At 36.2% G+C, this 15635-nt stretch overlaps 2 protein-coding genes across 2 annotated transcripts; one reads left to right on the top strand and one right to left on the bottom strand.

The window, feature by feature from the left end:
* Positions 1-419: 419 nt before the first annotated feature.
* On the top strand, positions 420-2065 carry LOC143588079 (large ribosomal subunit protein eL33w-like). The gene is made up of 4 exons (XM_077069190.1): positions 420-500; positions 566-830; positions 919-961; positions 1895-2065. The coding sequence occupies exons 1-3, from the start codon at positions 469-471 to the stop codon at positions 958-960; spliced, it is 339 nt and encodes a 112-aa protein (XP_076925305.1). The 5' UTR covers positions 420-468; the 3' UTR covers position 961; positions 1895-2065.
* Positions 2066-11348: 9283 nt separating this feature from the next.
* On the bottom strand, positions 11349-14083 carry LOC143588087 (receptor-like protein EIX2). The gene is made up of 2 exons (XM_077069194.1): positions 13352-14083; positions 11349-13285 (listed from the first exon to the last, which is right to left on the bottom strand). The coding sequence occupies exons 1-2, from the start codon at positions 13911-13913 to the stop codon at positions 11349-11351; spliced, it is 2499 nt and encodes an 832-aa protein (XP_076925309.1). The 5' UTR covers positions 13914-14083.
* Positions 14084-15635: the final 1552 nt, after the last annotated feature.

Consider the following 15635-nt stretch of genomic DNA (forward strand, 5'->3'; position numbering starts at 1 on the left):
TATCATTATGTAATCTTGCTAGTTAAATAACCGTTCACGTGGAATCAAATTTGAATTTGGTTGTTCGTTTTATGTCTAGTCTAAACCAAAGTTAAATAATGATTTTTGAATCAAGTTACAAAGGATTCACAATGCAGTATTTAGCGGTGTACAAACAAGCAGTTTCTGAACTTTAGAGGTGCAAAAAAAAACGGATTTTAAACCAAACCACCAAAGCATAAACCCAAACTGCTTTTGAAACCGGTTTGGAACTGATAAAAACCGTACTCAGCAAGGTTTTGACTTTTTGTTGATGATTGGGTCAAGTAGTCATGAAAAATCCATCTTAAAAGGCCAACCCAAGCCCAAACATTGAATCCAAAATAATAATCCACACCTATAAACTCACACACACAATTTAGGATTCTAGGGTTTCTTTTCTTCTTCATCAGCGCCGGCAGTCAGGTAAAGTTAAGCAAAGAAAGCAAAATGGTGAAAGGTCGTCAAGGAGAACGCGTCAGGTATAATCCAAACCCTAAATCACATAACATCTGTTTTTCACTCACGTTTTACATCTCAATTACAGACTGTACACCAGAGGAACCATCCTGGGGTACAAGAGATCGAAGTCAAACCAGTATCCAAACACATCGTTGGTTCAGATCGAAGGAGTGAACACCAAGGAAGAGGTGGCATGGTACCAAGGCAAACGCATGGCGTACGTCTACAAGGCCAAAGTGAAGAAGGACGGGTCTCATTACCGGTGCATTTGGGGGAAAGTGACAAGGCCGCATGGTAACACTGGTATTGTCAGGGCTAAGTTCAAGTCCAATCTTCCACCTAAATCCATGGTATATTATTTTATTATATGTTATATTCAACTCACAAGTTTATGTATCTTAGCAGTTTTTTGTTGTGTGACTGATTGTTGTTTTTCAGGGGTCTAGGGTTAGAGTCTTCATGTACCCAAGCAACATTTAAGGTATCATCTTTATTATTAAATCTGTTTATTTAATTCTGTTTTTGCTGCCTTTGTTTTTATGTGTTTGAAATGATATTATCTGCTTTTTTACAAATGCAGACTTGATATTATTATTTCTAGTTGTCCCAATTGTAGTTGATAGTTGTTTTGATTTAAACATATAAATGCTCAATTTTTTATTTGAAAATGTTGATTAAGCATTGTTTTCGAATATTTATAGGCTTATAATTAGCCCTACAAGAAGCCATTTTGATTTAGGAGTATATTAATATGCAGGGTGTGTCTGGATTGAAATATTTGTATGCATGCTGAGTTTCATTCTGTTTTTGGAACATGGTTTGTAGTTTTGAAGATGTTTAGATCAATTTTCGTTGGTTAACTTAGGATTTTGTTGAACTTTTATCGATGGTCACACTTACGTAAATGCAGTCAAAGTATCTTTGTTTTGAGTCGGACATGATTTTATTTACGTTATCTTATATTTTTTAGTGTCATTATGAATAGTTGTTAGGCCATGTGTAGTGGGGCTACAATTTGGGCGATTTTGGGCGCGAAGAGGCGCGAACACTGCCCCCTGGGCGATTTTTAGGCGAAAATGGGTGGGGGCGAGGTCTTCTCCTCGCCTGGAAGAAGGGGCGAAATGTGTGGTGGTGGGGCCGGCATGTATGGATGTGTGTTATATACATATATATATATATATATATATTATATATTACTATTATATTACAAGTTGTAGCCCCTACACCATTACACCCCAAAAACAAATTCTTACCCCTTGCTGACTGGGCGCCACACGGCGCAGTTCGCCCCCAATTGTAGCCCCTCCACTACGCATAGCCTTAGTAGCTGAGGAATTAGTTGAAGATTGTTGTTTTGTTATTATAATGTTCATTCGTTTTTTTGCTGACTGTTTAAAACCTTGCATACGTGCAGTTTTATTGGAGAAGACCAAGGAGATTGTTGCTGTTGGTAATTTATCTGTTCTTGTAGTAGTTGTGTTGACCATTTGTTATGGAACATTTTTGTTTTTTACATTGAATATTAATGGATCTTTGTGTTTTCCTGTACCTTTTCCGAAAGAATGCAAGCTCACCTTCTTTATTGTTTGTTCTAGTTTCATTTTAATGTCATGCATTTTACTACATGACACAAATATTATCCTTTAAAAGACAAAACCCATGGTTGAGCTGTATTCAGTTTAGATCAAGTAGCCTGAATACCTAATGATGAGCTGAATTGAAATTGTTTTGCTTAAGCGTATTCTTTTGTAGGGCTGGCATATCGTGTATGCCCGTACACAGTAAGACACGAACACAAAATGTGTATACCTGTACATGACACGAAAACTTATTGTGTACATGTATTCTAAACACGAACACAAACCTGTTACTACCTGTATACACGATAAAACACGATAAGAGATGTTTAGAAACACATATTTGACAACCGGTTCAGTGAAACAAAAGCCTGGGAGGGAATGTTCGTGAGTGGTGAGTGATGAAGACTGGAAAACATAGAGTGAGAATGTTATTTTACTTGTTTAGACACGAAAATTAACAGGTAATTTCATGTCTACCTGTTTAGTACACGAAACCTGTTAAGGTCTTACATGTTACCTGTTACAGTCATGTAGGTATGTGTCGTGTATTCGTGTCTTGTGTATAAGTTGTCAGCCCTATTCTTTTGTTACTCGCTCTTAAATTTGCAGTTGAATTTGGGTTCGGGGTATGTAAGAATCAAACTTTGAAACATTTTAGCCTAAATTGGTCATAGTCGGTCGGTTTTGGCAACTTGAAAGAACCGAGGACGACCCACCTTATTTCTGTCTGTTTTGGCTTTAGTTTCAATCCAACATATCCCTATGTCCAAGTGTATTCGGATGACGTCCATGGCTTCGGGCACCATCATGCCAACACCCACTCCTCTGTCGCCTCTATCGTCCAGGTGCTGAGTCGGGCTTAGCCTAACGCAACCAATGATGAAATACAAATAATCGTATTCTAACAACATAAATTTAAAGAAGTTTATATAATTACAATCAATCTTTTACAATTTTTATAAAACTACCACAAAACAAAACAAACTTAATTACCTTTTTCTTATTCACATCAACAAAATGATCTTCAATCACCCACAAAACACGACCCACCACTCTCTACATCTCTCTCCTGAATCCCACAATCTCATTTTCACAATTCTCATATCACCTTCTCTCTCTCTTCTCCAATGTCCTCTCACAACCTTCATATCCTTAACAAATTTCATCATCATGTCAGCCATCAAAACCCCTTCATCCAGCAAACTATTCACATTGAGCCTCGTATCCGCATGGTACTCATCCAACATTGGCGTCTTATTGCTCAACAAATACTTGTTAACCAATTACGGATTCAAGTACCCGATTTTCCTCACAATGTGTCACATGTCATCGTGCGCTCTGCTCAGCTACATTGCCATTGCATGGATGAAGATGGTGCCTGTGCAAACCATTCGTTCACGTGTTCAGTTGGTTAAGATTTCGGCTTTGAGATTGATCTTTTGTGCGTCGGTTGTTAGTGGCAATGTGTCTCTTAGGTATTTGCCTGTGTCGTTTAATCAAGCGGTTGGGGCTACAACGCCGTTTTTTACTGCGGTTTTTGCGTATATGATGACTTTGAAAATGGAGAGTTGGCTTACTTATGTTACCCTTGTTCCGGTTGTTACCGGTGTTGTTATTGCCAGTGGGGTATGCTTCTTATTCTGTTATTTTCAGTTATGTTATTTTGTTGCATATTGCTGCCCATTTATGTAGGGTAGTAGCGTTGCGTTCTTTACACGAACCTAACATGAAATTTACGGGTATGGGTTTGGTATAAATGGGTTAGCGTGTTGACATGTTTAACCCATATATTTATTTTTTATTTTTGAAATTGTGTTTTATACTTTTATATAATAACTTAAAAACTATTTGGTTATTTTGTTATACCAAAATCTAGAAGTTAAAACACAAAATTCTCAAGAAATATAAAAGCATGCATTATGTAAATTCAGAGTATTAAAGTACAAATATGCAAAAAAGATTTAGTTTCGGGTTAAACGAGCCGTGCTCATGTCAACTGCAAAGGCATGCATTGTGTTTGGGTTCATGTGTTTTATGCCGTTCATTTAGTTAATTTTAAGTATTTATGCTAAAATTCAAAACTTGGATGAAAATTTGATATAATATCTAATTGAAATAAAACTGTGCCATATCCATTTGTCTTCTTGGTTGTATAATTATAAATTTAAAGTATTAATATGCGAAAAAAGGTTAAAACGGTCATATTCGTGTCAACCTGCAAACGTTTGGGTTCGTATGTCTAACACGATTTTCTGGTTGTGTTGGGTTTGACCCGCCAACCCTTGAACACGGCCCGTTTATCACCCCCTACTTTTATACTCTCTAAAGAATCCTGCAAAAATCCCATAAATCTTATGAATTCTGTTTGGTTTCATACAAAGGTGGTTTTGATAACTCCTTTATGAATTCTGTTTGGTTTCAGGTTTTAGTTTCGGTTCATTTTCGATTTTTTTTGTTTCGCTTCAGTTAATGTTTTCAGTTTTTTATATCTATTTTTTTGGTTTTCGGTACGATATTTTTCGTTGGTTTTGTTTTAGTTCTTTAGATTTGTTTCAGTTCTGTTTTAGTTCGGTTTTAGTTATTTGTTTTTTGTTCAGTTTTTTGTTTTATTTCGGTTTCAGTTTATTTAAGTTTTTTTATTTTTGTTTTCTTCATTTTCGATACGGTTTCGGTTCGTATTTTAAGCCACCAATAACTACAGGACCCATTAGCCAAATCTGACATGATCAGCAACAAATTTAACCCACAATAACTACAGGACCCATTAGCCAAATCTATGCTTAGCTGCGGATATTGTTGCTCATCCGTTTAAGGGAATAAATGAAAAAATAAATCATGCTTATAATTCTGAGCATAGTTTGTTTCAAGCTCGGCTCATTATTAATTTTTGAAGCCTGAGCCATTTAGGCTTATGAGCCAGCTAGTGCTCGAGAAGTCAAAATGCGGCCCGAGCTCGTTTATTAAACAAGCTTACTCTTAGGCTCGAGGTCATTTAATCCTGAAAAAAACAAAATTGATCTACTTTAAAATTGAAAACGTATTGTGTTCAACATCAACCATTAATGTGTACCTGTGAATTGTATCGAGATATCGATTTTATATGGATCCTCCCTACATGATGCATAATGATTAGAAACTAAGTATGTTCATATGTATGTATGTATGTATGTGTAAAGCAATAAAAAGAAAGATAACTCACAAGTCAAAGTTTTGGTTTATTGTACAAAAAGATATATTCAACGATGCACCAACACCGCTCATGTAGCATCTCTTTTCTGAAACTAATATGGCAGGTAACTGGTACATCGTGGAAGCCAATTATCAATACTTGAATATGTTTCAACTTTCAAACACTTCAATAGGGTAACAACAACTTGCACGCTGCTGCTGCTGCTGCTGCTGCTGCTTCCTTGAATATCAGTCAAATGCCCAAATTGACCTGGAATTTCAAACTGCAAGCAACTTTCAATTTCAAATTTCAAAAAAGAAATCCTAATTGCAGTCAACCACATATGACCGTGTAATCGACAATTTTTAACACATATAAAAAGCCTGGGAGCTAACAATTAATAGCAAAACAAAAACCCTCAGATTTAGTCAAGAAGCTGGTCAGCTGCCGAATAGCTTCTGTTTGAAACGCCTATTTCCTCTTGTCCCCGTGTTACAAATTCCGTATTTGCGGAAGCATCGTTAAATTCACCAAAGCCACCAAAGCTTCACGGCATAAAAACCCTAAAAAACATACCCGAGGTGGATATGTGATGTTGAAAAAGGTGAATGAAGCCAGACAATTGAACTCAGACCTGTTACAGCCCATGAAATTTCAACAACTTAAACCTAACATTAATGAATTAAACATCCAAGATCAATGAGAATATTCAAAATCAGTGGCTAAAACGCCACATAACTGCATACTGGTGATTGATATCTTCGATCCGTCCCTTGGCAGTTTCAATCGGTCCCTTTAAACTTAGATTACCCATTTTCAAATCATGGGTATAGATCAGTCCCAGTCGATTAGCATCATTATCCAATGCAAATAATCAAGAAACATACCTCTTGAAGTCTTGATTCGAACCCGAGGCTGACGGTTCTTCACCTTTTTTCTCGAATCTAAGCAAACCGAGTGCAATACAGGTAGCAGATAATCAATTGCTACTCCCGTCCATCGATTTCAAGTTTAACCAATCATGGTTTGAGCCTTGGATGTGATTTAGGGTTTGAAGTGTTCCACTCCTCTCTTCATACTTCTATGCGTAATCTTGTTTGTTTCTATCTTGTTTGTATGCATCTGACAGCTAGTGCGTGTTTTTAGGTTTTGAAACTCAAATTTTGAATCTGGCCGCCCATAATCCATCTTACACTTTCGGATGCTAAAAACACTTAGAACCTATGCTTTAATTGACTGTACCTCTTAATTTTAAGAGTTTTTAGTGAAATTACTCTTTTACCCATCCTATATGTATTTTAATATAGTGTATATATATATATATATTCAAAAACTCACTTTTGTTTTGCATTTTTTTCCAACATTATTCATAATATTTTGAAAACTGATTATTAAAATTATATTTTTATTTAACTAACCAAACCGATTAAAGAAAAGGGTTTATATTATTATATTATGGTTTTTGTTATTTTTATTGTTATTTTATAGCTATACGTTTTTTTTATGGTTTTCTTCAAGCTATTTTCATATATTAAGGGGCCTAGAAATTTTTGGATAATGTCTGTGTTGCTTATCAGGTCAAGAAGTTTTTGGAAGAACAGGGTTGCTGTTGGCGAAAGGAAAACTTATGTTATGTAGTAGTTTAATGTTGAAGTGTATGCATTTAGCTTCTTTAACATGTATTAAATATTGGATTAAATGTCTGTATTGAAAAGGTACTGCATTTGTTAGCGGGTATTGTATTGTGATCAAGAAGTTGGCAGCTTCAAGGATTGAATTGCAGCTTTAGTATGTTTGATCTAAACATTTAAAACACCGATCCATTAGAATGAATATGATATGTACATATCAGTATACACACTAATTCTATTACATACATAACCGGATCTCTTTATTAAAAATGCATGGGGTTAACAACTTAACATAGTCATCCTAATAACCTCCTTTGAATAGTTATGTGCACATTAAAAAGATCAAGTATTTGTATAATGTGTGTGATAAGATAGTTGATACACCACCTGATATCTGTTTGAGTTGGTGGATATTTTTATGGAAATTTTCTAAATCATAATAAATCATTTGAACCCTAGTTTCATTTTCTTTGATGTGAGGATCAATGTTGGATAACTTACTTTTCAGCCACCAAATTAGGCCACAAAAAAAGCTCTCATTACTTGAAGATATTTAGGTATTGGTGGGATTGATACCTGGCACATACTATCAACCTTCTATACTTATGTAAGCTAATTGATGAACTTACTCACTTATAAAATTAGAAAATTGTAACCATTTTGCAAATTTCATACCCCCTTGGCAGGTTGTCTGGTGCACTTCTAGAAATATATAAATCAATAATTAATAATATTTGTTCAGATGAAGTTATGAGTATCTTGCATTGTTTTTATTTGAATTCGAATATATTTTTTTTCTTTTTACTATAAAAGTATGTCTAATTAATATATATATTTATGTATGAGATGTAATGAAATATGAAATTAGATGTTACAGTAGTGATAGAGCTGATGATGTTTGTGAATAATTAGTTGTTGATATTCATGATTAACCAATAATAATAATTGAATTACTTAATTATTTTATTATTATTATTTTTGTTATTTGTAAAATTTTTAGCTTACAACTAGTGCAAACAGACAAATTTATCCATATACCCTGGTGTTAGTTATTCAGAATGAAATTGTTTGACTTCAAATTTTTTTGTGGATTTGACTGCATATTTGACTAATGGGTCAAAACTGTAGTTTAATGGTCAAAAAAGAAGCTTTGATTGTTAAAAGTCAAACGGATCTGATAAATAAATCTTTAAATCATTTGAACTTTAGGTTTAACTAATCTAAATTTTTTCTCAGGCTTACACGGATGCTGATATTGATGGAATTCGTGAAGAATGATCGACTTTTGTGGCATCCTTTATTTACCAGTGAATGTTCGTATCGATGTTAATTAAATGTTAAACTTTGAAATATTGTGAAGAATGGTCGACTTTTGAATGTTTGTTAGTATGTTGAATATTATATGAAATGGATTATTTTGCTATATATGAATTTTAGTTTTATTATGAGACGTTAATTGCCATTATTTAATGTTGAAATTATAAATCTGTCAAAAACATTCTATTTTATAATACTTGAAACCATGACCCGCAAACGTGTGTCGAACACAAAGATGTCAATAATGTTTGTCATAAATGCATGACACACAAATTTTCATCATTGTTTCTTTATGACATGGCCTTCCTTGACACGAGATATCGTGTCATTTACCCCTTTAATGACGCGCATAGCGCGTAATTAAAGGATTATTTTCTAGTTGTAGGGGTATGGTACTAAAACCCGGTTCTACGACCCTAAATCTATTATGTTTGGCTTATTTTATTACATGGACTAATACAATGTTATTGGGCTGAGGGGGTTTTGTGGAGGTAACCCTAACTGGACTAGGCCCATTAGGGTATCATGATGGTGGCCATGAGGCTCTCTATATATGGAGGTCTCCACCTCCTTGTTAGAGGGTCATGCTCAATAAGAGCCACCACCACTTTTTGTGTCTGTGAACAAGAAATCCTCAGGATATCTTAGCAGTCGCCTCCACACCCCCGAAACCATTGCAGGTTTCAACATTGCAGGTCACCGGCGCTGCCGCAGAAGAAGAAGATCAAGACGTGGTTCATTCATCTCGAAAATCCGTGGAAACATCGTCATGGATCAGGTTAGATTCATTTCGTGTTTAGACATTGGCGCCATCCGTGGTTCGTTCAGCTCGTAAGTCGCCCCGCGCGCCAGCTTAATTATTATTACAGCTCATAAGTCGCCATGCGCGCAGGCTTCATTGTTATTATAGCTCGTAAGTCGCCTCTCGCGCCAGCTTCATTATTATTACAGCTCATAAGTCGCCATGCGCGCAGGCTTCACTGTTATTATAGCTCGTAAGTCGCTTCTCGCGCCAGCTTCATTATTATCTCAGCTCGTAAGTCGCCCCGCGCGCCAGCTTAATTATTATTACAGCTCATAAGTCGCCATGCGCGCAGGCTTCATTGTTATTATAGCTCGTAAGTCGCCTCTCGCGCCAGCTTCATTATTATTACAGCTCATAAGTCGCCATGCGCGCAGGCTTCATTGTTATTATAGCTCGTAAGTCGCCTCTCGCGCCAGCTTCATTATTATTGCAGCTCATAAGTCGCCATGCGCGCAGGCTTCATTGTTATTATAGCTCGTAAGTCTCCTCTCGCGCCAGCTTCATTATTATTACAGCTCATAAGTCGCCACGCGCGCAGGCTTCATTGTTATTATAGCTCGTAAGTCGCCTCTCGCGCCAGCTTCATTATTATTACAGCTCATAAGTCGCCATGCGCGCAGGCTTCATTATTATTATAGCTCGTAAGTCGCCTCTCGCGCCAGCTTCATTATTATAGCTCGTAAGTCGCCTCTCGCGCCAGCTTCATTATTATTACAGCTCATAAGTCGCCATGCGCGCAGGCTTCATTATTATTATAGCTCGTAAGTCGCCTCTCGCGCCAGCTTCATTATTATAGCTCGTAAGTCGCCTCACGCGCAAGCTTCGTTATTATTACAGCTCATAAGACGCCTCGCGCGCAAGCTGTTATTATTACAGCTCGTAAGTCGCCTCACGCGCAAGCTTCATTATTATTATAGCTCGTAAGTCGCCTCGCGCGCAGGCTTTTATTACAACATGTCACCATCATGAAGAAAACCTCTCAAAACTCAAAAGACAATAAAGACAAGGCCAAAGAAAAGGGAAAAAACCGCCTCACACCTTATAAAGTCCAGCGCTCCACCTAGACGCTTGCGCGCCCAGGAGCAACGCTAGACTTGGGGGGCTTGTAGGGGTATGGTACTAAAACCCGGTTCTACGACCCTAAATCTATTATGTTTGGCTTATTTTATTACATGGACTAATACAATGTTATTGGGCTGGGGGGGTTTTGTGGAGGTAACCCTAACTGGGCTAGGCCCATTAGGGTATCATGATGGTGGCCATGAGGCTCTCTATATAAGGAGGTCTCCACCTCCTTGTTAGAGGGTCATGCTCAATAAGAGCCACCACCACTTTTTGTGTCTGTGAACAAGAAATCCTCAGGATATCTTAGCAGTCGCCTCCACACCCCCGAAACCATTGCAGGTTTCAACATTGCAGGTCACCGGCGCTGCCGCAGAAGAAGAAGATCAAGACGTGGTTCGTTCATCTCGAAAATCCGTGGAAACATCGTCATGGATCAGGTTAGATTCATTTCGTGTTTCGACACTAGTAGTGGAAGTAATGAAATTTGTAGTTGCTCATTGCAGTATATTTAATATACAATTGAGGAAACTAGTAAAAGAATCAGGTTTTCATGGTCATATTACATTAATTTCCCAATATATGAAAAATTATCTCAGACATTTCATCAAACAACACAGAGTTGAAATTACAAATTAGAACCTTATTCTGTTAATATAGGAACACTGGTGATATTAGGCTGCATGCTTCCTCATTTCGGAGTTTTTTCGAAACCGGATTGTATAAGCAAATATTCACACCTAAATTGGCCCATTAATTTGAATTTAGCTTCCTGTATCAGGTCTTTAATCATATTAGGTTCATTTTTTTTCAAAACATTCTTAACCACATTCTTGCATTCCAATCTGAAGCGTACGTTTTCTCATATTCTGTCAACAATCGATTTTCCGCCACCATTAACTGAGTTTAAATTAAGCTTCCAGTAATGCTTTTCCATTTCTTTCTTTTCTCTCCTCAATTTACTTTTGTCTTCAACTGCTTGACTAACTAGGCTAACCATTGGTCACCTACACATAATGATTCAAACTGAATCTTGGAAATCACCTTTACTTGTTTTTAGTTTAAAGTTTTGATTTTTGTAACTTTAGTCTTTATCTACATTCACTTTCAACCTGTATTTTTTTTATTGTTGGAATTTTGCTTTTAATTTAACGGAAGAATTCGTGTAATCCAAAAACACATTTCAAATCAAAACAAAACTCCAAAATCATAAATATAAATTATATCCTAGTCAAAACAATACAAGAGTTCAATATATGCAATAAGTAAGGAAAACACAGTTTTCAATTCATGCATGTTTCCAGTTATAAATACTTGCACAATGCCCACCTTCTAAGTTTGCCAAAATGCACAACCGCAATTACATATATCCAATCCTTGATGTGACTCAACGAAAAGAAAAAGAAATATCTGCAACGATGGTTTAAAACTAAAGCACCACAAATTCCCAAAAATCCAACACCCATACCTGTGTAATAAGATTTCCAAAAGTCGTCTTCATCTTCTTGATCAATATCTTTCTTTTCAACAACAGGTGAAACCCTACAACTTGGTGTAAGCGGAGGTCCACAAAGCAGAGGATTACCACTGTAGGAGGTATAATTGAAGCGTTGAAGTTGAGACCCAACCGGTATTTCTCCTGACAGATTATTATTTGAGAGGTCAAGATAGCTTAGAAAATTCAATTGTGACAAACTCCACGGAATACGTCCTGAAAAATTATTACTAGACAAGTCAAGAGATTCAAGAGAATTCAGTCGCCCCATATCTTGTGGGACTTCCCCATTTAGTTTGTTGACAGAAAGATTTAATGAAACCAATTCAAAAAGACTAGTGATTTCGTTTGGTAGTGTTCCAGACAAGTTGTTTCTTGAAAGATCTATACTCTTGAGTAGATGCAGGACACTTCTTCCAAATGAACGTTTTGTTCCTTTCCATGTAACCCATGCATTGTCTAAAAATTGCGCCTCTTCATTAGGAAGTGTACACGAGATTCCAATAACCGTTGTGCATGGAGCTGATATAGTTGATACATAAGTATGGCTAGTGATCATATAATCTCCAATACTTCTTCTAGCCATTGCTGTAAAGTTATCAAAGCACCTAGGAACACCGCCTGACAATCCATTATTAGACAGATCAAGGACATGAAGATTACGCAACCAGCATAACCGAGAAGGTAACGTCCCATTGAATCTATTGGATCCTAAAACAAGAACATATAACTCTGAAAGTTCTTCCCCTATCCATTCTGGTATAACACCGGATAACTTATTTTCCCCAAGATCTACAAACCTTAGTCTTGTGCAGTTTTTCAAGGTCATTGACACTTCACCCACAAATGCATTTCTTCGCAAATACAATGCCTCCAGGTTGGACAAGATTCCCAACGAAGAAGGAATTTCCCCGGACAGATTGTTATTTGAAAAACTTAGAACGACTAGCTTTTCTCGGAATTTCATCCAACAATCAGGTAGGCGCCCTGAAAATTTGTTGTTGGAGAGGTCAATAAAAGTTAAACCCGTATCAAAGTTACACAAGAATATAAGTGTTCCTGAGAACCTATTTCCCGAGAGATTTAATGCAGCCAGTTTAGAAGGCAATATCGGTACCCTTCCTTCGAAATGGTTGTTACTCAAATCTATTCCAGGAGAGCCATCAAATAACACCTCCGTGTTGGGAAGCATACCTTTCATTTGATTTGAAGAGAGGTTCAGAAACTTCAATTGACTTGGTAGGTCCCAAAACCAATCGGGGACGCTATCTGATATTCCGGCATTCGAAATATCAATATATTGGAAATTCTCTTGAGTTTTAATCCACGACGGGAATCCAGGTCCCAACTTGCAAGATTGCAATTTTATTGTTGATAATTGAAAAGGGATTCTCCCATGTAAGCTTAAAGCTAAAGAATTGAAAGACAAGTCCAAATAATCTAGTTTGGTGAGATTGAGAAAATGATCATCCGAGATAACACCTTCAAGGGAGTTGTATGAAAAATCAAGAAGTGAAAGCTTTGAGACCAGGCCCAAACTGTTTGGCACATTACCGGAAAACTGATTACTAGACAAGTCTAAATGTGAGAGGGAAGGATGCCCTTTAAAGTCAGGAATTCTTCCATTCAAAGAATTATGACTAGCATCAAGTTTTTCCAGATTTGAAAATTGACCGATACTATCAGGCATTGACCCATTAAGGAGGTTTCGTGACAAATATAGGTAAACTAAAGATGAAAAATTCCCTAAATGTTTTGGAATGACACCTCCTAATTGATTTTGTGATAAATCCAGATAAGCTAAGGATGAACAGTTGCCGAAGGATTTTGGGATGACACCTCCTAATTGATTTTGTGAGAGGTCTAAGTCGGTAAGAGAAGTGAAATCTCCAAAGGAAAAGGGAATAGACCCCGTCAAAGAATTACCGCTAAGATCAAGTTCATGCAAGTTGGAGAGATTGCCAAGTTGATGAGGAATAGGTCCACTCAGATTAGCACTAGAAATATACAATCTTTGTAAATTGGACAAGGAACCCAAAAAGGAGGGTAAAGGACTGGATTGAAAATCATTGTAACCCAGATAAAGATGTTGTAGCTGAGTTAACACTTGCAATGAGGGACTAATATTACCTGAACCTATCGAAGAAAGAAAAAGGCTGATTACATGACCAGTGTGGTCGTCACAAGTGACCAACCACCATTTGCAACAATCCGTTTTTTCTCCTTCGCTCCCCCAACCGTCTAGATTTCCAAACTCGTCTGTTAGGTTGGCTTTAACATCAAGTAGAGCTTGCCTCTCCACCTCAATGCAGGAGCTCACACCACCACTCATGAATAATAATATGCATAGCAGCAAAGACACAAGAATAGACATTGCTGATCATATAGTGTGTGTTTATTAAATGGGAATCTGAGGATATATCTGTCGGAGAATTATTAATAACTATTTATAGAAGAAAGTGGAAGAAAAAAACATTCTTCTATTGCAAAGTGGAATTCACTACCAGAACGTAACAGGAAGTTGCTGGTAAAAAAATAATAATATTGCTTTTCAGACTAATTCTTTTTTCGGTACTTCAGTGGTCATTTCCGTGTCAATCCGATGGCATAACGAACTATAATTGATACCTATCAAATTCGTGTTGTGAACGTCACCGTAAATCGGCCGCGGGTGTGTTACCTCGTTATGTATTAAGATTGTAGAAAAGTGTGTCAGTTTTATTAATAATAATTAACAAAAGATAGATAATTATACTTTCATTATTTGTGCGAAATATACTAATATAATACCGTATACAAAAACTAAACGAATACAAAGATAAATTGATTCAAACCAAGTTTTGCAAAGAACTTCAGCCGTGCTGTGCCTTCTTGTAATGTTGCTATAAACACGAGCAAATTAGACATTGACGTGTGTGGATGAGGATTCATGTTTAACTCGGGTCATTTAATACAATTTAGAGTCTCCCCTAAAAGGGCTCGTCTGTATCCCAAGGTACAACAACCAAAACAGATATATGGTCTTATTTGTTTGTGTAAAAAGAAAAGTAAGTAAATCAATTTTAGCGTGGGAATCGTATGAAGCAAAGAAAGGAAAAAGCCAAAGGCACTAGCATTTTGATAAGTTTAATGTTTTTTTTATACATATAGCACACACATTTATTTAATTATATGTAAATAGTATTTATTTATATGTAAATGTAAGAAGTACAAAACTTTAAAGTATAAAGTATTTCATGAAAAAAAAAACGCATTAAAGGATTTCGCTTTGTTCATTTTGTTCTAGTATAATAAAATAATTTAGTGTCTTGAAATAATAATCTTAATTAGCCCCATATGCATAAAACAGTTGCCGACACTTTTGCCTTTCTATCATAATTTTTTATCTCAAGACCAAAACTTCCTAGTCTGGTGCCACAAAAAGCTAGTCTCAGATGAAAAAATTTTCCACACGCTACTTTTACATAAAATATTTGAAACCCACAACCAGAAAGAGAATATATGATATATTAACAAAGTATGTGATATGATACCAAAAACACGTTACTTTTGCATAAAATATTTAGACAAGTAGAATCCCACAACCAAGACGAGGAGATTCTGGAAGAACACGGTACGCAGTTGGAAATAAGATATAAATCAATATCTTTATACTAGATTTCATCATTAAATCAACAACCATTTACAACCATAGCTTGGTTCTAGTAACAAATGTGTATTGTATTCAACCAAAAGGTTGTGAGTTCTAGTATCACTTGAGACATCGAGTATAATAGGAGTAAAAAAATATCAGTATTTAAAACAAACAACAATAAAAGCGTACAAATAACATAAATGTAACAACTATAGCTAAACATAAAATTAACCTACTAACTGATCTGACCAAGTTTTGTGTTTGACATCATCTCTTAAGCTAAACAATCACAGCAACATAAGACTTCAAATGAAGTGTAACAAATCAAATAAAAGATAAATAATTTGATCAGAGGAACAAAATTTTTAACAAGTGTACGTATTGGTTGGTATGGGTTGGTTTTTGGTCTTAACTAACCAAGACCGAAATTTTTGGTTATAGGATTTTGTAAACAGTTTGGTT

Source organism: Bidens hawaiensis, unplaced genomic scaffold, assembly GCF_021521415.1.
Source record: "Bidens hawaiensis isolate Kalapana, Puna unplaced genomic scaffold, B.hawaiensis_p1.1 tig00035977_1, whole genome shotgun sequence".
NCBI lineage: Eukaryota > Viridiplantae > Streptophyta > Magnoliopsida > Asterales > Asteraceae > Bidens > Bidens hawaiensis.

Coding starts and splice junctions, on each gene's coding strand:
- LOC143588079 (XM_077069190.1), top strand. CDS start 469: ATGGTGAAAGGTCGTCAAGGAGAACGCGTCAG. Junction 501..565: donor CGTCAAGGAGAACGCGTCAG/GTATAATCCAAA, acceptor TCTCAATTACAG/ACTGTACACCAGAGGAACCA. Junction 831..918: donor ATCTTCCACCTAAATCCATG/GTATATTATTTT, acceptor GTTGTTTTTCAG/GGGTCTAGGGTTAGAGTCTT.
- LOC143588087 (XM_077069194.1), bottom strand. CDS start 13,913: ATGTCTATTCTTGTGTCTTTGCTGCTATGCATATTATTATTCATGAGT. Junction 13,286..13,351: donor CCCAAAATCCTTCGGCAACT/GTTCATCCTTAG, acceptor CAAAACATTTAG/GGAATTTTTCATCTTTAGTT.